General features: G+C 41.4%; 1 protein-coding gene across 11 annotated transcripts in view; it reads right to left on the bottom strand.

Moving 5' to 3' along the window:
* LOC138746908 (uncharacterized) overlaps positions 1–27,455 on the bottom strand; it is a 67,989-nt gene that overhangs the window by 32,844 nt on the left and 7,690 nt on the right. For all 11 annotated transcript variants that reach the window (XM_069905553.1, XM_069905550.1, XM_069905556.1 and 8 more), the window contains 5 exons: positions 15,788–15,894; positions 12,342–12,471; positions 9,193–9,286; positions 7,816–7,966; positions 5,121–5,292 (listed from right to left, as the gene is read on the bottom strand). In XM_069905553.1, the coding sequence (XP_069761654.1) occupies positions 5,121–5,292; positions 7,816–7,966; positions 9,193–9,286; positions 12,342–12,471; positions 15,788–15,878 (638 nt within the window). In that variant the 5' untranslated portion in view covers positions 15,879–15,894. The remainder of the gene's footprint in view (positions 1–5,120; positions 5,293–7,815; positions 7,967–9,192; positions 9,287–12,341; positions 12,472–15,787; positions 15,895–27,455) is intronic.

The following is a 27,455-nucleotide window of genomic DNA, read 5'->3' as shown; positions in this document are numbered from 1 at the left end:
ACTTGTATTGGGAGAGGTCGTGGCTGTCACATGACAACACTCCTCCCTACCTAGTCAGAGGACACAGCAGTTGCCAATCAAGCTCTAGTTCTGCCCCACCTATCAGCACACACCTTGCTGTTGGCCCATGTTAATTACCTGCCCTACACCCTCCAGCCTGCCTGTACTTGACCTCAGGTCATTGGCTGCCCCAATTAAATTAGCCTACCTGGCACTGAGCCATTGGCCCCCCCCCCCAGTCAATCACCTGAGTTGGACTCCCCAGCTCTCCAGCATTATTAAGGTGCCGTGCGCCCTTTGATCACTCCACCCTAGGCTGAGAAACGTGGACCTGGGCTGGAGAAGCTGCTGGTCAAATAGGGATTGGGAGCGCTGATCAGTGTCCTAGATTAGCACAGAGCCGTGTTCGCCCAGTCAAGGGGTGGCAAATACTTTTCCCTTGATTGTAGGCATGTATCCTTTTTCCCATGCCCATTTATTAGCTGTGTGCGTGTTTCACTGCTGCTATTATTTTTCCCACGCTATCAAATTCTTATTGCCGACCAAGTGCGGTTCCCACACTAAGGAATAAACTGTCCTGGTGTGTTCACCATTATTTCGCCCTTCCCATGGTTTGTGCGCGCGCTCATTTCCCCATTGCTTTGCTGCTAGCAAATAAAGCTCTTTGCTATCGAAACCGGTGACCAGATCCTTGCCTTTGAGACCTACCGAACCTGCTTCCTCACTCATAACACCGCCAGAGTTCCCCATCTTCCCGACGTGCAGAGGTCACTTGGGATGACAGCCGGTGTCACTCCTAGATCCGTGAGGTCACCGGCCATTTTGCGAGCTGGTTCACATCTCCATGCGTGGGCCACTACACTCTAACAGTCAAAACTGTACATTTTCAACACTACACATTGTCAATTAGACGAATTAGGCCAAGATTATGAGAATGTATGGCTTGGTAAACTCAGCCTAATTCGTCCAATTGACTATATGTAGCACTGACAATGTGTAAACATGTAATACTAAAAGAATATTGTTTGGACCTCCAGAACATAAATTCACACCTCAGATGAACTTGGACAACCAAAGCATATCATCACTCTTGCATTATTGAGTCAAGATTCTGCCCCCCCCCCACCCCCCCAAAAGGTACCCAATGTACCCAATGTTCCCTATGCTGAAGTAAAATTCCATGTCTTAAGGCAGCTTGCAACACAGACCAGCTTTAACCAAACTTATGGACCACAAGTTGCAAACTACTGTCACACAGCAGCATCTTATTCAACAATTATGTACAGCTGCTAGCAGTGGAGGTCAGCATGTAGCAATCAAAAGCAGATTGCAATTCTAAATTTACTCTGGCTTGCAGCCCTGGAACATACTGCAACACACGTCATTAGCTAGAATGACATTAAACCGGGATGTTTCCTGGTCTCTACGAATCATGGTCTTCAGTAGCTAACAAACCAAAGCGACCTATACAAATTTCTAATCCAGGCAATTTTTCAATCAGATGCTGCTAAAAGCAACATTAAGCTCGTGTTAAAATGTTTTTAAGTCTTTAATTTACAAGGATCTTTTAAAATTGTCACCATCTACCATCACATTTGGAAAACTGTAGGGCAAGATGCAAAATCCATTCAACGACTGCGGCTAATGTGAATGAGTATCTTTACAAAGTATCAGGGATTACAAAGTCAACATGATGTCCATATTCACGTTGAAATAAGGGAAATGTTATTACAGATCAATTTTCTGCGGTACAAAAAGAAGATAAAATTAGTGTAAATGGGAAAGCATCCTAGAGTGACCAGTTCAGTTTAAAAAGTTCAAAAGCATCGTAAAGCTCTACATTGAAAATCTGAAGTCACCAATTTTCATTGGACTGACATCCATACACACTTAATGTTATTAAATTCTCCCACCAACTACTATTGCAACTGTTCATTTCACAGCTACATACACTAATTCCATAGTTACCATGTACATTCATAGTAATTGTCAACACAGCCTTGTTCACAGGTCAAAAAGAACATTCCATTTGTATTGTCACAAATTTGGAGTTCTAGCCATTAAGACAAACAGCATGGAAACAGGCCCTTTGGCCCAACTTCCCACAATAACCAGAATGACTCACTCACACTAGCCCCACCTCCCTGTGTTTGGCCCCTATTCCTTGAAACCCATCCTATCCATGTATTCATCCAATGATTCTTAAACATTGAAATTGTACCAGTCTCAACCCAACTTCTCCATCCCCCCATTCCATAAACCCACCACCCTCTGTGTAAAAATACTATCCCTCAGGTTCCTGTTAAACTTTTGTCCCACTCGTCTTAAACATGTCCTCTGCTTACCAATTCCCCTACTCTGAGCAAAAGGCTCTGTGTTCACCTGATCTATTCTTGTCATAAATTTGCATATCCTTTGAGCAGGGGGGAAAAAAAAACATTCATTTAAAAACTACTAGCAAGACTTTTCAACAGTTTCTATGAATACCGCATCTCTCGCACACCGAGAAGCCAGCACAAAATGCTGGAGGAGCTCAATGAGTCAGGCAGCATCTATAGTAGGAAAAATACAGTCAACATTTCAGGCCATAACCCTTCATCAAGGATCGTAAAAAAGAGGGCACAAGTAAATAAATTGAGAAAGGAGAGGGAAGAACAAGCTGGCACGTGATAGGTGAATGCAGGTAGGAAGGGAAAGAAATGGGATATGAAGAGGCAGAGGGGTAAGAAAGATGCACTGATACTAGATCAGGGAATGAGGGAAGGGGTTGGGGTGCTAAGAGGACAGTGTTGGTGACAGGCAGATAGAGAGTGAGGAGAGGAAACAGAAGGAAAAGAGAAGTGGGCCAGAGATCATGGAAAGCAAGAGGGGAGGTTACCAAAAATTGGAGAAATTGATGCCGATTGAATAGAGACTGTCAAGATTGAATACAAGGTGTCATTCTTCTTATTTGCATACAGCCTCAACTTCGCAGTAGAGTAGGCCATGAACTGACAAGTCATTGTGGGAATGGAAAGTGACACTAAAGTGGCTAGCCACTGAGAGATCCTAGCTGTTGTGGCAGACAGAGCAAAATTGAACTTTGAACTCAATACTACGTTTGACATTTGCTCTAGTGCTTAATTCACTTATCATCTTGCTAGCAGACAGCAAAACATTTGAACACGTCATTAAGTGGTTTGGCAGATCCTTTTGTTGTTTGTGGGGCTCTGCTGTACATAAATACATACATTCCCACATCACAACAGAGCCTAGACTTCTAATTTTTCAGTGGCTGCAAAACATTCGACATATCTAAAAATTGTAAAATACAATTCTCTCTTTCTTCTATTCTACATGTCAGTTGAATACAAAGACCAATGGTCTCAGGACATTCCCTTCAGTTAGTCTCTTATCTCCAAACAAAACATGATTATGCATTTCATCTCCTTTATGGATATATTTGTTTTTTTATTTCTTGACGTGACTCCAACTACAAGACTAACTTCCTTTATTTTAGCTCCCATTTCCAAACCTCCACTACTTATTCAATTTTAAATACAAAATCCCCGTTTGAGCTTTTACTATGGCATCTCTTTCTGGTTGAATAAGAGGAAAGGGCAATTTCCTGCGCAATTGTGACTTCGCAGTAGGTTTGCGAATACAAGGTTATCTGAGATTGCAAACAGGATCCAGGTGAACTGCAAAAGTGAGCAGAACAATGGCAAATTGAATTTAACTTGATCAAGTGCAAGGCACTTCATTTTAGCAGGTTAAACAAGGGTAGAACAGAGAGTCAAGAATACAGGTATATAGTTCCATGAAGGGGGTGTCACAGTAGACAGGAAATGGCATTTGGCATGTCTGTTTTCATTGGTCAGGGCATCAGCTACAGGAAGAGGGGTGGGGCCATATTATAACTGTACAAGATGCTGGTGAGACCACATCTGAAGTATTGTAATGCAGTTTTGGTCACCCAGGAAAGATGTAATTAAGCTGGAAAGGGTGAAGAAAAGACTGAAGAATAATATTGAGACTGATGGGCTTGAATTACTGGAGATGCTGAATTTTTCCCTGGAGTTAGCAGACTAAAGGTGGACCTTGTAGAGGTTCATAAAATTGTGAGGGGCATAGACAAGGTCCTTTGATGACAAAGCCATTTCCCAGGATAAAGGAGTTTTAAACTGGAGGGCATTGGTTAAAAATGTTTCAAAAGGGACCCAAAGGACATTATCTGCCCCCAACTCAGAGGAGGTGGGCATATGGAAGAAGCTGCCAGTCCATATGATGCAGATGGATACAACTGTAATGTCTAAAAGACAATTAGACAGGTACATGTATTGCAAAAGGCTCAGAGGGATGTGGGAGGACAACTCGGTTGGAATGGAGAAATTTGGCCATAAGGCCCATTTTCTGTGCTGTAAAAACTTTTGACAACTGCCTACTTCTGCTTTCCATTTTGGATATGAATTTCACATGGCCTTGGAAAGAACTAATACTGTCTTGGATTATGGGTCTAGAATAAAGGAGTTTCTCTTTTACTAATTTGGAGGCAAAGAACTATGAAGATCCACCAAAAGGCCTGCCTAATTTAAGATTTCTAACTCTCCTGCTCTAAACCTTGTTTAGAGGGAGTGGGTAAATTAGTAGGGAGAATTTTTTTTTCCTTTTTAATTATTAAGACAAATAAAAGGGGTTTAACTACAGAATACAAATATCATAGAACAATATGATCATGAACAACAAGTATAAAATATCTTTACAGGGGAATTTTTCATGTATTATTTGTTTAATTTTTGCATTCAATATTATTTTTGGACGTAGTACAAGTTATGATTTAATTGTTTAATTATAATTATAGAATTTGATGTCCTGAACAAAATATGTAATAACTGTGGTTATGCTTCTAATTTTCAATTGATGTAACATATGATAGGATTTGATTTATATTATCATTAACATATTTTGTGTAAACGGTTTTTGTTAAACAACAAAAAAAATTTTAAAACAGCATCTTCAATGTACAGTATTTGCCTAGTACTAGATCACCAGACCTAGATTATGTTCCCAAGCACCAACTCAGGTAAATTTCTTAAAATTATCTTAAAAATAAATTAGATTTGGATAAGTCATTGCTTTACCTGTAGAGTCGGATTTCAACGTGGTTCACCTGGCACATTTCACAAAACATTTTCAATTGACTGTGACATATACAAATGCATGGAATCAAGGAGCTCCTAGAGGTTGTCAATCCCATCAAATATTTATTATATTCCAAAGCAAGCTCCAAACAAAATTTCTGCAATAAACCACCTGTAAAGCAAATAAAAAGTATGCATTAGGCAGATATTACAAAAACAGACCCAAGCTCAGGATTTTTTGAGTGAGAGAAAATTAAAAGATGAACAATATTTTCCAAGAATGACTCATTCAGGACTTTGAGCAAAATCCAACCTGCTGGAGGAACTCAGTGCCAAAACCATTCATCAACCAGAAACATTGACCACTCGGTTTCTCTCACTGATGCTATTCGGCCCACTGATTGTGTTTAGCTTTTGATTCCTGCTTGTACAATCTCCTATGTGTCTCCATTATTCATGGCCTTACACACTGAGTGAAAAGATTAACAAGCTATATTTGCATGTACTGTACCAACATTAATGGAGTTAGAGCAATTAGTGGCCCAACTGTCTAGAAATTGATTAAAAGTCAGTATATCACAGAAGAACCAAGGGTTCAGTGAGAGAGAGAGAGAGAGAGATATTTTAAAAATTTAACCATGTTTCTTCCTGATTATCCACAAATCTATAATGTTTACAATATGGTCAAAAATAGTTTCCATACATCAGAGTTTTATAATCAAATCCTTAGGAAATTCTCTTTGGTGAGACTATTCTTGAAAACTGTGTACAGTTCTGATTGCCTAGCTACAGGAAGGATCTCATTAAGTTGGAAGGGTTGCAGAGGAAGTGCACCAGGATGTTGGTAGGACTGGAGGGACTGAGTGATAGGGAAAGACTGGTTTCCTATCAGGAGAGAGAGGGGTGCAAGTTAGGCCTGTTCCATGCTGCCATGTACAATTCTAAATGCAATACACAGAGGTTATTGAGATACAAAGCAAAAGGCCTGCTGCAACTGGAAATCACAACATTTCATGTTAATCTGCAGTCAGATGGTTTCAACAACAGATCCTGGTGGAAGAGGGGTGAAGTTTGTATTGTCACACTTAACAAGTAATCTCATTGTGTATATTAGTACATTAAAAATCACCTTCCACCCAAAACCTTACAAGTGTAACAATACTGCAACTAGTTAAGCTGTGATTGATCACTTGCAATGCAATTGAAAATTGTGACTGTAACAATAAAATTATACAAAACAGCTGATGTCAGTATCAGACAAAAGGGGAATATAGTGGTGGAGCTCAGAGCTGCCACAACAGAGGCAGCTACATGTAGCCACACATAATGATACAAAATGAAAAATAGTAATCTGACAAATGGAAAACTGGAATAATTGCAGATGGCCTTTGGAATAGATAGACTAGACATAAACAAAATCATTCCCCTGAGGGCAGGGAAGGTTGGAACAAGAGGCCATGAGTTAAGGGTAAGAGGGCAAAACTTTAGGAGAAATATTAGAGGATGCTTCTTCACTCAGAGTGTGGTTGCAGAATGGAATGTTCTTCTGAATGAGATAGTTGCAGCAGGGTCCCTTCTGTCATTTAAGAGAAGGTTGAATGTGTGCATAGAGATGAGGGGTTTGGAGGAATGTTGGCGGAGAGTGAGAGGATTGAGCTAGTGGATTTGTTCTAGTGAACCGGTGCGAACTCGAAAGGCTGACATGGCCTGTTTCCACTTTGTAAATGGTTATATGGTTAATAGCACAGAGGAATCCTGAACATGAGAATTCAGTGTACACACCAATGGACAAAATGTCCGGTAAACATCATGAGACTGCTTAAAGCTGTCCATACATTGATCAAGTAAACATAATACTTAAAAGTTAATTTTTTTGGATAGGTAGTTAAATCTGTGATAGGGTGCCTAAGTATTTAAAATTCCATGACTTTTTTTTATTTGGCGTTCAGTAAAAAAAAACAAATGCTGAAGAAACTCAGGTCAAACAATGCCTTTATGTAGCAAAGGTAAAGATACATCACCAACGTTTCAGGCTTGAGACCTTCATCAAGGTGACATTCAGTTTCAGTAGCTTTCTCCTCACTGACAAGGTGCTAGGTAGACTACAATACAGTGCTAAATAACAATAGTTTGTAAATTAGAACATGAAAGACTGAAGCATTTACCATTAGGTTCAGCCAGAGGACAAAAAGATTATCAATCTCAGTATCCTCTGATATTCCCATAGAGAAGACAGATTTATTCAAAACCATGCAACTACCTAAGCATCAAATGCCAACAATTTGAAGTAATACTTTCAGCTCTGTTTCAGTTCAACATATCAGGAACGTGAAGCTACTATAAATTACATTAAAGTCACTTCATACAAATAAAATGTATTTAACTACTAATACGATTTAAATTTTTTAAAAAAAGCTTAAGGCTCAACTAATATCCACGAAAGGGCAATTATTCCATCCAGAGCAAATTTGCTAACTTTTCAGAACTCAGTTACATAATCATTACTATTATTTTTTAAAGTATGCTGTTACCTTAAAACAAAATATCAAGCAAGAAAAAAAAATCTGAATAAAATAATGCATTTGTTCCCCTAATACAGGGTGCAGAGAATGGATTTGAGAAACCAAAATTTGCATTTGTGCTAATTTAATCAAAGCTGCTAAAAAAAACCAAGTATTATCACAGATATAGTTACCTCCATGTCGAAGTTCTGAATCAATGTCAACCAGATTGAAGTTGAATATTGAGAGTGCACCTGTTAGAGCAACGTCCCGATGTGCTTTCCAATATTTACTCTTATTGTGAGCATTGCAATGACAAATTGAAGGAAGGTTCCAGTATTGGCACTAATGAGGAAAGGTGGCAAATATGGTTAGATGAAAAAATCCAAATTTACAATAATATATTTTAAAAATATCAACTGGAATGCAAATAGAGTTAAGGGTACACAATCAGGACATCTTATAAAAATGATTTTCATTAACTTAAGACAAATTGGCAGCTAAAATAATACTAAATGTTAGCACTTTGAAGTTATTTAGTAAAAGAAATGACACGAGCATCATACATTTAAATGGATCATAATCAGAAGTTGAGGCCAGTAGACGATATTTTATAGAACATCTGACGTGGACTTTTTACCCCCTCCATAAATCTTCGTCCGCGAAGCCAAGCCAAAGAAGATAGAAAGCCCAGACTTGTGTAGGGTGCAACAAATCAGTCAAGGTAGACAGATCTCTCGATTTTTCCTCAGTTATTGGTCCCTCCCCCCAATCACCCTCCCAGATGGTTTATTGAGCATGATGTTTTGTGCCTTGCATGCAGCAAAATATCACTCCTGGGGGACTTCCTGAACAAAACTGATGCAACATGCCACTCAAGACAAAACTTTCCCCACACATTTCCAATTTCCAGGTGAACATGCTGCTACTTCTAATGGATTTGGTGAATGCCAATTAAAAGTAGTCTCAAAACATAGGATACTACTTCTGTTCAAAGGAATAATCCATACCAAATCTGAGTTGCCTTCCACATCATTGCCACATCACCAATTTCTGATAATGTTATAACAACTTTGGGCTGATTTTATTGCAACTACTTCAAGTTTAAAGTTATCATTTCACAATTTCAAACATCCTATCCGAAAATAATATTCAAAGCTTTTATAATTCTAATGCTTGCAAAATTAGATAGTTTTGCTTTCAAGAATTTAGAGTATCAAAGACACACACCCCTCCAAAAAAAACATATATGCATTTATTAATTGCTGCTTTCTCTCCTTAACCCAGGATATGAAGGCCAATTGCAGTGCCATTTCAGATTACAATAGAGCTTTGGACATTTGATTTTGCACTATATAGTGGCGTTTTCCTTCAATAAAGAATAATGCAAGAAGCCTATATATCTAAGTCCCATAACATGATGATACCTGGATAGTATGTGAAACTAAGATGTTCATTGTTTCAGAACACAAGACACATCAATGTTAAAAAATCAACATGACATTTTGCAAAGTAATGGACCTATTTTTTTCTTAAAATCCCACAACTATATTTGATAGAAATGTACCCACCTCAGAAGCAAGTTTGTCACAGATGTAGCAATAGCACTGTTCACAGAAATTTAAATTGTTCCCTGCAGGCCCCGATATATCATTTTCTGTTCGTCTAAAACAGACATTTTTAAATTAATTAAATATTGATAAAATCCATTACAAATTAACAAAAGTTAAAACTTGCAGAATGGATGTGAAATTTATTTTTGTAATTTAAACCTGAAATACACTCAATAGACTGCAGAAGATGGAAACTGGAGCAAAAAAAAGTCTGCTGGATGAATGCAATACACAAACATGCTGGAGAAACTCAGCAGGTCACACAGTAAGTTTTCTTCTTTCCTCACCTTTTTTATTCATGCACCTACTGTTTTTGCTTATACCCAAAGTCCAAAACTTTTGTTACCCTTTACTTCCTATGGATGCTGTTTCTCCAGTAAGTTTGTGTATTGCACTTGACCCCATCAGCTGCAGACATTATTTAACTCCAATCTGCTGGTCGAATTCAGTGGGTCAAGTAGTGGGAGATAAAGAATGGTCAAAACCAAAAGGGTTGATGAAGGGTTCTAGTTCAGAACATTCTGCACCTCTTGGTCTTCATCTTTCTTCTCCTGTTCCTACTTCCTCAGGAGTTTGCGGAGGTTTGGTAATGATATCAGAAACCCTGGGAATTTTCTACAGAAGTGTAATGGAAAGCATGCTGACCAGTTGCATCACATTCTGGTATGAGGGCATCGATACCATGGAGCGTAAAGCCCTCCAGGATACACAGCCCAGGACATCACAGGCAAAACCCACCCCACCATGTGGAAAATTACAGGGAACACTGCCATTGGAGAGCAGCAGCAATCATCAAGGATCCACACCACCCAGCACATGCCCTTTTCTCGTTGCTACCATCAGGAAAGAGGTATCGATTACACAAGACTTGCACCACCAGCTTCAGGAACAGCTGCTACACCCCTACGATCAGACTCCTCAACAACACACTCAATCAGGGACTCATTTAAGGACTCTTACTTCGCACATTTTTTTAAAAAATTCTCTTTCTATTACACAGTTTATATTTCTTTATTTGCTTACAAGTGTACATTGTGTACATTTTGTTTTGCATTACTAATAATTCTGCCTTGCCCACAACAAAAGGAATGTTAGGGTTGTACAGGTACGTACTCGGACATTAAATCTGAAATCTGTCCAACATCCCCCTCCTCATTTGGCTCTCCCCATCAACTGAGAGTACCCCTCTCACCCCCCCTATTCTCAGTCCTGAAACATGGACAAACCCTTTTGTCTCCACAGATGCTGCCTGATGCACCGAGTTCCTCCAACAGTTTGATTTTTTAAATTTTTTTTAAAACTTGTTCTATTCTCATACGACAAACACATTATCCAGGAATGAAACTCGGGAACCATCTCTACCCTCCCTTTATCGTTGTACAAATTCTCATGGCAAGTTTTCATTATCCAATTGCTGAAATATACCCGCACTTTAAGTTGTGATTACTTTCTTTGCTGTAACTTGGACTTGCACATTTTAAACAACATAAACTTCTGAAAATTGGTAGTGAAAAACAATGCATTTGGCAGAAATAACAGCTCTCTTCCCGCAACTTGAATTTCAAGTTAGCTGTATGATATGGAATCAAAGATTTATATTTCAGACTTTTGGGGGTGGGGGGCAGTGGGGGTGGGGGGGGGGGGTGGGGAAGGTCTTCAAGCCAACAATCTGGTGTTTCTTTCTAAGCCTGCTGAGTGTATCCAGCATTTTCAATTTTATGGAACTATTTCAACAAATTTCACAGTTGGGCATGCACAAAACTATCTACGATTTGTGCCTGAAATGTCACCTTTGCAGAAACTAAAGGATGATTTGATTAGAAAATTGAAAAAGTTTAAGCAGAAGATTTGACAACTATCTGAAGGGCACAGAATGGGAAGAATTAATGTTACGATTAGAGTGCATAAAGCAAACATTGATAAACAGCAAATCAAGGCTGCAACCTGTTGCAAGACATTTTTGATAAGCAAAAAAAAAAATGCTTCATAGAAATACACACACATACCCATCCATAATTATCTGGGATGCAGTGACATTACCTGAGATGCAATGAGGTCAACTCTAAATAATATTGCCCAACAAAATAAAAACCTATAATTCCTGGCTTTAACATTTTCAAATGACTTAGCTTTCAGCCTCTTTTTTGTGTTGGGAAAAATGTTCCAGATGCGATCAGCCTTTTCACTATCAATTCCAGGCAACATCACCCAAAAAAGTAATCCAATTTGAAGGTTATGCCTTCTTGTTCTGGACTTTAGGGTAGGTCATTGAAATTAATCAATTTAGCAACTTTAACACCTCAACTGAATCTCATTTTCCTGACATTGGAACTGCAGAATTACTCAAGTTTACAGAGAAGTTGCATTTTTATAATAGATACATAGCCAAAGCATGGAAATAGGCCTTTCTGCCCAACTTGTCCATGCTAACCAAGCTAGTCCTATTTGCCTGCATTTAGCATATATTGCTCTAATCCTTTCCTAGCCACGCACACATCCAAACATCTAAATATCATTCGAACGTTACAATTGTCCACCCTTCTACTACTTACTCGACATCTGCAAAAACTCAATGCATATTGTTTAGAGTTCATCTGACAAGAATTTAAAATCTATATACACACATACCCCGGTATTTTGGATGGGTTTTAAAACAAAAATCTTTCACCAAAAAAAATAAAAGACATTATGTCAATTAAGTGTGTATCCAATGTGACTGGAATAGCATATCTACCTTTAGTTGAAGGCATCAGGGAATTACAGGTAAACCCTACCTGATGAAACTAGAGCATTCCTAGGAAATCTTTCAAAAGCCAAAATGGCATAAAGTGAAGACCCATTCACTACTATTGGAGGCTATTTTCGTAAAAGTGAAAACCAATTAAAATCCCTTCATAAAAATGATTTTTCATAATTCGTATTTGTAAACCAGGTATACCTGTATAGCTCTAGGTAACAGTCTGTTAATACACAGTACATTCAGCCATACAATGAAAACTACAAAATGGCTCAATGTAAATCTTCAAAGATAAAAAAAACAAGTTAAACTTGAACAGCTTTCACAGCTGTTCATTCAGAGTCAAATTTCAACTGCCCATACTACATACGTAAAGTCTTGTTCCACACAGTCGTATCGTGCATGTGGCATAACATTCCCCTTTTTGCTGAATGTAATAGCAAGCCCACACTCTTCATCAATTATTTCAGTGCTTTTATTCTTGGATGTATCCAAAACTTCTGTAAAGTAACATAGATTGCATCAAAGAGAATCATTTATTTTTTCATTAAAGACCCCCCCCCCACCCCCACAAATAACACAATTAAATGTAGTGATGAACAAAAGGAACAATTGTAAAATATTCCACTAAATTTTACTGAGGCCTATTTGAACCAAGAATAGTTAGGAACATCAAAACAGAAAGAGAATTTTTAGTCCTCCGAGTCTTTTCAATTATTCAATGAGATTATGGCTGATCTATGACCTCACTCCATTTAGCTACCCTTGGTTTCATCCTTCAACACTTTTTAAGTTCACAAAAACCTAACCAACTTGTCAACTTCAGCCATTTGCTGCTTCTTAATTTTAGCCGTATAACTAATTTGTCCCCATAAATAAGCTTTCAAAGCATCCCAAAAAATGAATTTAGAGTCAACTGAACCCACATTTATCTTTAAAAAAATCTTTGAATATGATCCCATATAAATTTACAAAATTCCGGATCTTTAAGTAAAAAAAAATAAAAACACCATGGATACACATTCTCCATCCTCTCCGAAACACTATAAGTAATTAATAACAAAGAGTGATCAGACAAAATCCTACGTTTATACACAGCTTCTGTAATTCGATCTTGCAATTGCGCTGACATTAAAAACAAATCTATTCTTGAAAAAGAGTCATGCCGAAATGATTAAAATGAAAAATATTTTTCCTTAGGATTTAATTTCCTCCATATATCTACTAGATTCAACTCCTTCATTAAAACCATCAAGGTTCAATCTTTCAAATTCAGTGTTGAAGCGCAGGCCTTTGAAATTTGATGCCCAGAATTAATGTTGAATTGATGGGGAGACTCGAGTTGTGGCTACTATAGGCTCACGAATTCTCCTTGCATTGTCCATCCACACGAACGGTGGTCATAACGCTCCTGGTCCTTTTGAAGGCAAGACTCCAACTGAGCGACCTCCATGAAGCTTCCAAAACCCTGACACCGGTCTTTCCAAGTGACCTTCACTGTTAGTCACAATCAAAATGAAGGACTTTGCTTCCCAAAAGACCCTCCTGGCACAGGTCAATCAACCAAAAAGGCAGTCATTCATGGAGCATGCTTTGCTTGGAATTCAAAAATGGCTGGCCACAAGAGCTGCTTCAAAAAGCTGTGTTCTCTTAAGCAATCAGAATAGTTCACCCTTGCAAAAATCACAATGTCTTTGCAAATGTACTGAATCTGAAATAGACTGTGACAAGCCTTCCCTCAGTTCTTCCAATTTATCGATGGGCTGTTACTAGTGATATGATGGAGTTTGAATGAAATGTTAAATGTTAACCGTGACCATTCAGTTCCTCCTGTTTATACTATTCTTTACAGCGATAATCCTATTTTTCTAAAATGGGAACTCAGAATTAATAATATTTTAATATCTCAGCTATAAACAAAGAAATGGCCATTTACACAAAGGAGAAAAGGAAAGAGGATGAGGAAAGGAAAGCAAATGCTTACGTCAAGCTTAGGCTAGTTAAGATGGATGGGTGTAAACTCTAGACAAGATCAACAAATTTAATGTTGATTTATTAAGAAAAATTACAAATGTAAAATAGCAATGATGGAGCGGAGAAGTAAAAGTAAAACACTGGTAATTTATTTTACAATCAAAAGATTATTAGTTCCTTCGGAGATCAAAAACAAATCATATAGTAAGATATTGTGGCAGATGATATTTATGCTCTTACGCCATCATGTTGAAGTGTTATGAATAACGAGACCACAGCCAAAGTTGCCAGCCGGAGAAGAGTAGAAGCATTTACTGACATCCTGGTGTCATGACATCTGAAGTGCGAATGACCTCATGACGTAGCTACGTTGAGTGGCCCAGGGGTTCTCAATAGACCTGGGGTTTCTGCTGAATCACTATGCCTCGTGGCTCTAATGGCCAGTAGATAGGAGGCTGTTGTGTCTAGCCGTCACAAGACGGGAGCTGTTAGCGCTGGTTCTTCCCACTCCCTCCAAGCGTACCACTACAATATCACAATAATTCACCAGTAACTTGGCAAAAAGTCTGCATAACCATAAATGTTCAATGTGAAAAAACCTAATGAGAAGGGTAACAGAAAGTGAAAATATTCTCAAATAACTATACAATCTGAAGAAGGAATCACAATTGCTTCTTCAAAATACACACCTTCCCAGTCTAGTACCATCTACTCTACCTTCACCTATATACTCTCTATTAATGCACCTGCATATCTGTTCTGGGCCCCTCCACCCACAATAAGGACAAGATTTCCCTTGTTCTCACCTATCACCAACTAGGCTCCGCATCTAACATTTGCGCCACCCACCAGACACATCTTCCCATTTCCTTCTTCCATAGGGACCACTCCCTCTGCAACACCCTCATCCACTCCTCCTTTACCAGCCCTTAGCGCCTACTCCTGTGACTGCAGAAAGTGCTACACTTGCTCCCACACCTCCTTGCTCGCCACCATTCAGGGCCCCAAGGAGCCCTTCCAAGTGAAGCGACAATTCACTTGTGAATCTGAATGGGTTATCTACTGCATCCAGTACCTCTGTTGTGGTCTCCTCTGCATTGGAAAGTCTGGACATAGATTGAAGTATCATTTTGTCCAGCACCGTCACTCGGTCCTCTGGACTAGTGGGGATCACCCAGTGGCAACCCATTTCAATTCGCAACCCCATTCTCACGTTGACTTATCTGTCCAATGACTGATGCACTGCCAGACTGAGGCCACCAGCAAATTGAAGGCACCATTCAAAAAGATGACATTAACATTTCTGTTTGCCCCTCACCCCTTCCCCATCCCCATTTCTCCTTTCCACAAGTTCCGACTCTCTCTCTTTCCCTCTACACTCACAAAGCCACCCCCTCCCTGATCAATTCTCTCCTTTTGTCTCCTGTCCTCCTATCTATGTCCAATTATCACCCTTTGTCTATTGGTCTGTGCTCATCCCCCTGACCTTTCTATGCCAGCCAAAAGGAGCCTGCCTGCTTTTTGCCCATACCTTAAAGGCCTGAAATATTGGTTATATATATTTACCTCCTATGGAGGCTCAAGACCTGCTGAGTTCCTCTAGCATTTTTACTACAATCACAACTTCTGCAGACTTTCATGTCTCACACAATCTGGACATTTAGCCCCTTCCCATAATATTTTGGAAATGAAATAATTCTGGTCCGAAATTCTAATTTAGAGTTTGGTTCTGTCAATCAACGCAAATATACAAGAGAAATTACCAGAAATATAATATGCATTTTAAGTACATTCTGTAAGGGGGGAAAAAATTTTTTCACAGCAATTAATAAAAGGTCAGACCTGGAGAATTTTCTACAATAAACACTGAGCTTTCCCCATCATTGTCTCCTTCGGTGTCGCTTATTACGATAACGCTTTCAACTTGCTCCATCTGCTGTTCCACTCAACTGCAAAATACAAAATTTACATTGTGATTACCCAGGCTTTGCTGGTTTATTCTTTATTAAATATAACAGAATTCCTCCCATTTTACTTCAATGATATTCAATATCTTGGTTGCAATTTATCACTCAGCATCACACTCATATTTTTGTTTGTTACAATGGTGAGGTGAGCTGTTTGCAGCTGAAGTTGTACAATTAGCTTATGAACCCTTTATAGCAGAAGGGAGAAAAATGTTAGAAACTATATGAAAATTGGGAGTGGATTATCAAGTGCTCTGAAATAAGGCGATCTGCTCTTGCTCACTGAAGACGGTCACATGAAAACTAAAAAATTAATCTTTTTGGAGCCATTTGTAAAGAGGAATTTCACAGCCACTTATTTACATCCCTTGGCCCCTGCAGGAACACTCCATCCAAGTGAAGCAATGTACTGCTTCCAATTTAGTATACTGTATTCAGTACTCACAATGCGCTCTTCTCTACAATAGATAATGATGACTTTACTGAACTCCATTCAGTCCACAATCCTGAAATCCAGTTGCAGATATTTTAATTTTCTATTGCATTCCCATTCTGACCTCTCATCCTACAAATGTTCTAACAAAGGCTGATATAACCTCAAGTAACAACATTTAATGTTCCAACTAGATTTGTTACACAGTTAATTCTCTTTGCAGATACTGATCATCTTGTACCTCGCAATACCAACATTGCTGTTCTCTTTCCTCCTGTACATGCATACCCTCCAAATAAATCAGTTGTGATGAAGCATTTGCCACCTTCTGTCAAATTGACCACTTCTTGTGCCATTCAATTTCTACAAAATCATAGATATTGCCTTTGTCCACCATCCCCTCTTCCTAACAACACAAAATGCTCGATTTTTGACTCTGATGTTTACTATCTACAGTGCTTTCTGTTTTCAATTCTCCAAATGACCATCAGGGCCATCAAAATAACTACATGGGGCAGCACCGTTAGAGTAGCTGTTAGCGGCAACAACCCAAGTTCATACCCAGCGCTTTCTGTAAGGAGTTCGTACATTCTCCGCGCACTCCAGTTTCCTCCCACCTTCAAAATGTATGGGGTTTATAGATTGATTAATTGGGTCTACTTCGGGGGCACGGGCTCATGGGCCGAAAGGACCTGTTATTGTGCTGTATGTCTAAATTTAAATGTAAGTTAAACAAGTCTGCAAACCCTGTGATCATTCTTTGGCTTGGCTTCGCGGACGAAGATTTATGGAGGGGGTAAAAAGTCCACGTCAGCTGCAGGCTCGTTTGTGGCTGACCAGTCCGATGCGGGACAGGCAGACACGATTGCAGCGGTTGCAAGGGAAAATTGGTTGGTTGGGGTTGGGTGTTGGGTTTTTCCTCCTTTGCCTTTTGTCAGTGAGGTGGGCTCTGCGGTCTTCTTCAAAGGAGGCTGCTGCCCGCCAAACTGTGAGGCGCCAAGATGCACGGTTTGAGGCGTTATCAGCCCACTGGCGGTGGTCAATGTGGCAGGCACCAAGAGATTTCTTTAGGCAGTCCTTGTACCTTTTCTTTGGTGCACCTCTGTCACGGTGGCCAGTGGAGAGCTCGCCATATAATACGATCTTGGGAAGGCGATGGTCCTCCATTCTGGAGACGTGACCCATCCAGCGCAGCTGGATCTTCAGCAGCGTGGACTCGATGCTGTCGACCTCTGCCATCTCGAGTACCTCGACGTTAGGGGTGTGAGCGCTCCAATGGATGTTGAGGATGGAGCGGAGACAACGCTGGTGGAAGCGTTCTAGGAGCCGTAGGTGGTGCCGGTAGAGGACCCATGATTCGGAGCCGAACAGGAGTGTGGGTATGACAACGGCTCTGTATACGCTTATCTTTGTGAGGTTTTTCAGTTGGTTGTTTTTCCAGACTCTTTTGTGTAGTCTTCCAAAGGCGCTATTTGCCTTGGCGAGTCTGTTGTCTATCTCATTGTCGATCCTTGCATCTGATGAAATGGTGCAGCCGAGATAGGCAAACTGGTTGACCGTTTTGAGTTTTGTGTGCCCGATGGAGATGTGGGGGGGCTGGTAGTCATGGTGGGGAGCTGGCTGATGGAGGACCTCAGTTTTCTTCAGGCTGACTTCCAGGCCAAACATTTTGGCAGTTTCCGCAAAGCAGGACGTCAAGCGCTGAAGAGCTGGCTCTGAATGGGCAACTAAAGCGGCATCATCTGCAAAGAGTAGTTCACGGACAAGTTTCTCTTGTGTCTTGGTGTGAGCTTGCAGGCGCCTCAGATTGAAGAGACTGCCATCCGTGCGGTACCGGATGTAAACAGCGTCTTCATTGTTGGGGTCTTTCATGGCTTGGTTCAGCATCATGCTGAAGAAGATTGAAAAGAGGGTTGGTGCGAGAACACAGCCTTGCTTCACGCCATTGTTAATGGAGAAGGGTTCAGAGAGCTCATTGCTGTATCTGACCCGACCTTGTTGGTTTTCGTGCAGTTGGATAATCATGTTGAGGAACTTTGGACAATGGGCGCCTCCTGTTGGAGCTCTGCGCAGAACAGCGGCTTGTCATTACAAACACCCTTTTTCAGCAGAGGGACAGCCTTAAGACCACCTGGATGCATCCCCGATCCAAACACTGGCACCTCCTGGACTACATCCTGGTGCGAGAAAGTGACAAACAAGATGTGCTCCACACCAGGGTCATGCCTAGCGCGGAATGCCACACTGACCACCGGCTGGTTCGCTGCAAGCTCAACCTTCACTTCAAGCCAAAGCCCAGGAACAATAAAGCCCCCAGAAAGAGGTTCAATGTTGGAAAACTGCAGTCAGACGAAGCGAGAGGAAACTTCCAGGCAAACCTCAAAGCAAAGCTCGACGTTGCAACCCGCCTCCCGGACCCGTCCCCTGAAACCCTCTGGGATCAGTTGAAGACTACCATACTGCAATCCACTGAAGAGGTACTGGGCTTCTCCTCCAGGAAAAACAAGGACTGGTTTGACGAAAACAGCCAGGAAATCCAGGAGCTGCTGGCAAAGAAGCGAGCTGCCCACCAGGCTCACCTTACAAAGCCGTCCTGTCCAGAGAAAAAACAAGCCTTCCGTCGCGCATGCAGCCATCTTCAGCGCAAACTCCGGGAGATCCAAAATGAGTGGTGGACTAGCCTCGCCAAACGAACACAGCTCAGCGCGGACATTGGCGACTTCAGGGGTTTCTACGAGGCTCTAAAGGCTGTGTACGGCCCCTCACCCCAAGTCCAAAGCCCGCTGCCCAGCTCAGACGGCAAAGTCCTCCTCAGCGACAAGATCTCCATCCTCAACCGATGGTCAGAACACTTCCAATCTCTTTTCAGTACCAACCGCTCAGTCCAAGATTCCGCCCTGCTCCAGCTCCCTCAACAGCCCCTAAGGCTAGAGCTGGATGAGGTTCCCACCCTGGATGAGACATATAAGGCAATCGAACAACTGAAAAGTGGCAAAGCAGCAGGTATGGATGGAATCCCCCCAGAAGTCTGGAAGGCTGGCGGCAAAACTCTGCATGCCAAACTGCATGAGTTTTTCAAGCTTTGTTGGGACCAAGGTAAACTGCCTCAGGATCTTCGTGATGCCACCATCATCACCCTGTACAAAAACAAAGGCGAGAAATCAGACTGCTCAAACTACAGGGGAATCACGTTGCTCTCCATTGCAGGCAAAATCTTCGCTAGGATTCTACTAAATAGAATAATACCTAGTGTCGCCGAGAATATTCTCCCAGAATCACAGTGCGGCTTTCGCGCAAACAGAGGAACCACTGACATGGTCTTTGCCCTCAGACAGCTCCAAGAAAAGTGCAGAGAACAAAACAAAGGACTCTACATCACCTTTGTTGACCTCACCAAAGCCTTCGACACCGTGAGCAGGAAAGGGCTTTGGCAAATACTAGAGCGCATCGGATGTCCCCCAAAGTTCCTCAACATGATTATCCTGTGATCATAGTTTACACAAAAATGCAGAGAGAACAGCAAGTCACGCAGTATTCTTTAAAGTTCAAATTTCGCATGTATTGTCAGAGTACATACATGACCTCACATATAACCCTGAGATTCTCTTTCCAGTAAGTCACTGATTGCTAGTCCAAAAAAAAACTGCAAAGGATACAAATACAAAAGGGAAATGAAAACAAGGAAAAAATATAAACAAAATGTGTAATACAGAAAATAAATGTATAGAGTCTTTAAACAAGTCTCTGGTTGAGTTTGTTGTTTAGTAGTCTGATGGTGGAGGGTTAGTAGCTGTTCATGAACATCATGGTACAAGACTTGTACCACTTATTTCCCTTTCCTGATGACAGCAGCAAGAACAGAGCATTTTCTGGGTGGTGTGGATCCTTGAGGATTGCTGCTGCTCTCTAACAGAAGAATTCCATGCAGATTGATGATGGGGAGAGTTTTGCTTGTGATGTACCGAGCTGCATTCACTACCTTCTGCAGGGCTTTCCGCTCAGAGGTATTAGTGCCACCATACCAGGCCTTGATGCAGCTGGTCAGCTCACTTTCCATGACACATCTGTAGAAGTTTGCCAAACTTTCGCAAACTACTGAGAAAGGAAAAGCGCTGATGGGGTTTCTTCACGATGACACTTGTGGGTCCAGGAAAGGTCCTCTGGGATAGTGACTTCCAGGAATTTAAATTTGCTCCCCTTCACCACCTCTGATTATCCAATGATCACTGGATCATACACCTCTGGTTTTCCCCTCCTAAAGTCAACAATCAGCTTTTTGGTTTGGTGACATTTGAGGGTAAGGTTGCTGTTAGTACACCACTCAGCCAAGTTTTCAATCTCTCTCCTGTATGCAGACTCATGATGCCCTTTATACAACCCACTTCCGTGGTATCACCAGCAAATTTGTAGATGGTGTTGTCATAATGTGCCACACAGTCATAGATGCAAAGCAAGTACAGTAGGAGGTTAAGAACACAGCCCTGTGGTGCTCCGGTACTGATGGAGATTGTGGAGATGTTCTTACCAATCCTCACTGATTGTGGTCTGGAGGTGAGGAAATCCAGGATCCAATTACACAGTGGGGTGTTCAGTCTCAGATCTTGGTGTTCGCTTATCAGTTTTGAGGGGATGATGGCATTAAATGCCAAACCATAGGCAATGAAGAGCATCCTGATGAATGCTTCTTTGCTGTACAAGCTTTGTGTAGAATCAATGAGATGGCATCTGCCGTAGACCTGTTGGCAAATTGGAATGAATCTATGTTGCCACTCAGACAGAAGCTGATGTGTTTCATCATCAGTCTATAAAAACACCTCATCACTATGGATAAAAGTGCTATTGGTCAGTAGTCACACAGGTAGGTTACCACACTGTTCTTGGACACGCATACAATTGACACCCGTTTGAAACAGGTGCATACCACGCCCTGCTGGAGTGAGATTTTGAAGATATCCATGAATACATTGGCAAGTTTGTTAGCACAGGTTTTCAGAACTTGCCCAGGTATTCCATATGAACTGGATGCATTCCTTACAGTCTGCTGAAAGCAGCCAACATATCATCCTTAAATACTAACAGTAGAGGATCATCAGGGGAGATGGGTGTGCAAAGTACTTCTTTCTTGTTCTGGTGATCAATAAGGTAGAGACGCCATTGAGTTCATCTTGGATTGGTTTATCGTTTCTCAGCCTTTTGGTGTAGTATCTGGGAGTGAAGGTTTGCTGTCTCCTACTGCATAGGATTTGGTTTTATAGCAAGCCATGTAATTTAGGCCCTACCATACCTGTCGTGGATCCCTCATTATTTACATTCTTGTCTAAAATCTCTGTTTTTGCTGGTCATACCTGCTGCTTATGGAGTGTTCTGATCTCCAGACTTGAATGCCTGTGATCTGGCTCTCAGCAAAGATAGATATAAAACCAATCAAGGAATGAGCAAAAGACAGGAACCTAAATATGATTGGGAGAGGGAGGGTGGAAAGGGTGGAAAAGAGGGTGGACAAGGAAGCACAGGGCCACAGGCAAGAGTTCATGGGTGGAGATGAGTAGGCAGGCACAAGAGAAAAAAGCTGAGAAGTGACTGAGGGAGGGGAGACAGAAGGGGATGGAAAGGGATGGGGAAGAGAGGGTTGATATTCCATCTAGGCACTTTCCAAACAGATGGCATTAACATCGTCCTCTAGTTTCCATAAGCCACTCCCATATCTTCCTCTCCATTTCCACCAGCTCTCCATACCCTTCCCTCTCCATTCATAAGCTAAGCCCCCTTTTCCTGTCATTTCTCAGCCTTTCTCCCCCCCCCCCCCCCCCGCCGCTCCCCCCATCATATCCACCCAGGCCTGTGCGCCTCCACCTGCCCCTTCTCTCATCATTTTATTTCAGGCACCTGTCTACATTTTGCTCATTGCTTGATGAAGGGCTCAGGCCCAAAACATGGGTTATGTATCTTTATCTTTGCTGCGTGATTTGATCCAAATCAAATTTTTATGCAAGTAGTGATGGGAATTCAAAAGGAGGGAGTGTTAAAAGATTATAGTGAATCAATACAACTACAATAAATTAAGGAATGAACAGCGAGTTGGACTGCTTGATAAATCTTCACTAGTATTACCTGTACACCTTAAGTTAAATTCAGAATTGTACTGCCAGACAAAGATACATAATTGCCAATCCTAACAAAATTTATTGAAACAAGCCAGTAACACAAAACTGAGTAAACTTCCTAAAAATTCCAATTTAAGTTTGTTGATTTCTTAATCAGTTAATTAAATACTATTGAAAATCCACAGCTGATGTACTAACAACAATGTGTAAAAGAAATTCGAGTGGTTTGTGTTCATTACGAATTTCTGAGCTATGATTTCAAATATTAAAATTAAAACAAAGTACAAGAATATTTTAAAAGCTGCTTTTGATTCCAAATATGAGTCAAACTGATAACAGATCTACTTTTTTTCCCCACAATTATTTTAAACATTATCTACCAACCACTTAATCCAAATTATACCTACATGTAATTCTTCAAAATTGATTTTCCCTTGCAAGCTGTTTGCTTTGATTAGTTAAGTAGTAACAGTGGCCAAAGAGATTGCCAATTTCTGCTGATATCAACCCAGATTCAATTGTTAGGCCATAGACCAGCAACAACTGAAATTCACCAAGACAGTGTTATTTTTAAAACTATATATTTATTAATAATCATTATAACATCTTACTAAAATCTAAACTTAATCCCAACTATGCACAAGAGTCTGCGTGTGCACCAAACCATTACAGCTTAGGCACAATTCTGCAAAGTCAATTCCCAAAGTCTTAGTGTTGACACTCAGAACTTTTAAACTGGTGTTCAGAAGTAATTATGATGTATGTAAAACACTGCGTGATAGTTGTTTTCAGAGAAATATTCTTTCATACAAATGCTTGTTAAAACATCCCTCTTCTTTTCATAGCGGAAATGTAATGTGCAACTTGCACGATGCTTCCAGACAAAATGATCATCAGAATCTTCTTTGGCTTGGCTTCGCGGACGAAGATTTATGGAGGGGTAAATGTCCACGTCAGCTGCAGGCTCGTTTGTGGCTGACAAGTCCGATGCGGGACAGGCAGACACGGTTGCAGCGGTTGCAGGAGAAAATTGGTTGGTTGGGGTTGGGTGTTGGGTTTTTCCTCCTTTGTCTTTTGTCAGTGAGGTGGGCTCTGCGGTCTCCTTCAAAGGAGGTTGCTGCCCGCCGAACTGTGAGGCGCCAAGATGCACGGTTTGAGGCGATATCAGCCCACTGGCGGTGGTCAATGTGGCAGGCACCAAGAGATTTCTTTAGGCAGTCCTTGTACCTCTTCTTTGGTGCACCTCTGTCTCGGAGGCCAGTGGAAGCTCGCCATATAACACGATCTTGGGAAGGCGAGGGTCCTCCATTCTGGAGACATGACCTACCCAGCGCAGTTGGATCTTCAGCAGCGTGGATTCGATGCTGTCGGCCTCTGCCATCTCGAGTTCTTCGATATTTGAGATGAAGTCGCTCCAATGAATGTTGTGGATGGAGCGGAGACAACGCTGGTGGAAGCGCTCTAGGAGCCATAGGTGATGCCGGTAGAGGACCCATGATTTGGAGCCGAACAGGAGCGTGGGTATGACAACGGCTCTGTACACACTAATCTTTGTGAGGTTTTTCAGTTGGTTGTTTTTCCAGACTCTTTTGTGTAGTCTTCCAAAGGCGCTATTTGCCTTGGTGAGTCTGTTGTCTATCTCGTTGTCGATCCTTCCATCCGATGAAATGGTGCAGCCGAGATAGGTAAACTGGTTGACCGTTTTGAGTTCAGTGTGCCCGATGGAGATGTGGGGGGGCTGATAGTCATGGTGGGGAGCTGGCTGATGGAGGACCTCAGTTTTTCTTCAGGCTGACTTCCAGGCCAAACATTTTGGCAGTTTCTGCAAAACAGGACGTCAAGCGCTGAAGACCTGGCTCTGAATGGACAACTAAAGCGGCATCGTCTGCAAAGAGTAGTTCACGGACAAGTTGCTCTTGTGTCTTGGTGTGAGCTTGCAGGCGCCTCAGATTGAAGAGACTGCCATCCATGCGGTACCGGATGTAAACAGTGTCTTCATTGTTGATGTCTTTCATGGCTTGTTTCAGCATCATGCTGAAGAAGATTGAAAAGAGGGTTGGTGCGAGAACGCAGCCTTGCTTCACGCCATTGTTAATGGAGAAGGGTTCAGAGAGCTCATTGCTGAATCTGACCCGACCTTGTTGGTTTTCGTGCAGTTGGATAACTATGTTGAGGAACTTTGGGGGGCATCCGAGGCACTCTAGTATTTGCCAAAGCCCTTTCCTACTCATGGTGTTGAAGGCTTTGGTGAGGTCAACAAAGGTGATGTAGAGTGTTTTGTTCTCTGCACTTTTCTTGGAGCTGTCTGAGGGCAAAGACCATGTCAGTAGTTCCTCTGTTTGCGCAAAAGCCGCACTGTGATTCTGGGAGAACATTTTCGGTGACACTAGGTATTATTCCATTTAGGAGAATCCTAGCGAAGATTTTGCTTGCAATGGAGAGCAGAATGGTCACAATCCAAATGCAAGAATAATCTTGCTTCCTTTACCAAGATATAGGTCAATCAAAAATGACCATTACAAATGGTCACAGCAGATCAGTTTCCCCTCTGACGAGGAGGGAAGTGTCCCATCTCCCACAATGTTACTTCAGTTCTGTCTCTTGCAGATCTCGGGCTACTTATTATCAATCTTGCCTCTTCAAGTATCTCAACCACATGTCTTCCTTGATCAAACTGCCTTCAGTTTCTGTTTCAAAAACATCACTCATAAATCAGACGACTTTTCTCTCACCAGATGCCCTTTCAAACAATCCTTTGTTCTCGTTCTTAATTAAGACCGCTAACTCTGTTTCTAAGCCCCTTCTACACTTGCGTTCCACTAAATTGGCCTTTCAGTGTCCCAGGATAGGAACGGTGTTTTTGCTGTTCACACTTGACCACTCAACTGGGATACTGCATGCGTTTGAATTTCCAAGGAGCCATCCCTAGGTTATGACTGTTCTATACCTTCTACTGGTGTGGTCATAACACATCGAGCGATGGTGGACCTGCCCTAAATCCTGATCAATGTATTTATGATTTTATATTTGAACAAAATTAAACATATCTAATTATAACTTAATTAAGCTTTATATACAGCACAGTACGAGCCCTTCAGTCCCTCATGTGCCGACCTATATAAACCTTTATAAGGGATTGTGGGAAAGTACTAGCAATAAATAGCAATAGCAGACAATTTTAAAACAGCATGGGAAAGTTGGTAGTGCTATCATGCATAATTGATACAGTGTGGGGAAAATTGGTAGCACTATCGTGCACAATTGATAGTGTGGGAAAATTGGTAGCGCTATCGTGCACAATTGATACAGTGTGGGAACATTGTTAGCGCTATCGTGCACAATTGATACAGTGTGGGGACAATTGGTAGCACTATCGTGTACAATTGATAGTGTGGGAAAATTGGTAGAGCTATCGTGCACAATTGATACAGTGTGGGAATATTGGTAGCACTATCATGCACAATTGATAGGGTGGGAAAATTGGTAGCACTAACGTGCACAATTGATACAGTGTGGGAAAATTGGTAGCGCTATCGTGCACCATTGATAGTGTGGGAATATTGGTAGCACTATCGTGCACAATTGATACAGTGTGGGAGAATTGGTAGCGCTAATGTGCACAATTGATGCAGTGAGGGAAAGTTGGTAGCGTTATCGTGCACAATTGATGCAGTGTGGGAAAGTTGGTAGCGTTATCGTGCACAATTGATACAGTGTGGGAAAGTTGGTAATGCTATTGTGCACAATTGATAGTGTGGGAAAGTTGGTAGCGTTATTGTGCACAATTGATACAGTGTGGGAAAGTTGGTAGCGTTATCGTGCACAATTGATACAGTGTGGGAAAGTTGGTAGCGCTATTGTGCACAATTGATAGTGTAGGAAAGTTGGTAGCGTTATCGTGCACAATTGATACAGTGTGGGAACGTTGGTAGCGTTATCGTGCACAATTGATACAGTGTGGGAAAGTTGGTAGCGCTAACATGCACAATTGATACAGTGTGGGAAAATTGGTAGCGCTATCGTGCACAATTGATACAGTGTGGGAATATTGGTAGCACTATCATGCACAATTGATAGGGTGGGAAAATTGGTAGCGCTAACGTGCACAATTGATACAGTGTGGGAACGTTGGTAGCATTATCGTGCACAATTGATACAGTGTGGGAACGTTGGTAGCGTTATCGTGCACAATTGATACAGTGTGGGAACGTTGGTAGCATTATCGTGCACAATTGATACAGTGTGGGAAAGTTGGTAGCGTTATCATGCACAATTGATACAGTGTGGGAAAGTTGGTAGCGTTATCGTGCACAATTGATACAGTGTGGGAAAGTTGGTAGCGTTATCGTGCACAATTGATACAGTGTGGGAAAGTTGGTAGCATTATCGTGCACAATTGATACAGTGTGGGAAAGTTGGTAGCGTTATCGTGCACAATTGATACAGTGTGGGAAAGTTGGTAGCACTATTGCGCATATAGAAATACTGTGGGGAAAAAGTGATGGGAATGTCATGCACAGTGGGGGTTTCTTTGCTGCACAGCATTCTGGGAAGTCAGGTCTGCCATCACTTTTTCTTTACAAATTGTGGTCTCTAGCACTACCAACTTTCCCATGCTGTTTAAAAATGATCCACTATTGCTATTCCTCTCTGTCTCTCTTCCCCTCTCCCCCCCACCCACTGTAACTTTCCCACGGCAAAGTTTATATCTTCATTTTAATCTTTACTTCCTTCACTTTCCTGCTTGGGTCATTTCTATCCCAGAATGCAATTGCCCATTCTATACTTGCCTGACTGCAATGCCAGCATCTGCAGATGCCAGGGACAGTACTAGGGGGTCGAGGCAGTCCATCTCCGGCAAGATGACATCATCTCACACCAGCGTTAAGATTTTCCTTTCACACTAGACCCTTTTTAGGCCAATTGGCTATTAATTCCTGGGACCACTTCAAGTGTGAAAGGGACTTATGGCTTGGAAAGGACCGGACAAGCAAAGGTGTGTGGAT

Source organism: Narcine bancroftii, chromosome 12 (assembly GCF_036971445.1).
Source record: "Narcine bancroftii isolate sNarBan1 chromosome 12, sNarBan1.hap1, whole genome shotgun sequence".
Taxonomy (NCBI): domain Eukaryota; kingdom Metazoa; phylum Chordata; class Chondrichthyes; order Torpediniformes; family Narcinidae; genus Narcine; species Narcine bancroftii.
Note: the sequence above shows the minus strand (reverse complement) of the source record. Positions and strands in the feature narration are given on the sequence as shown.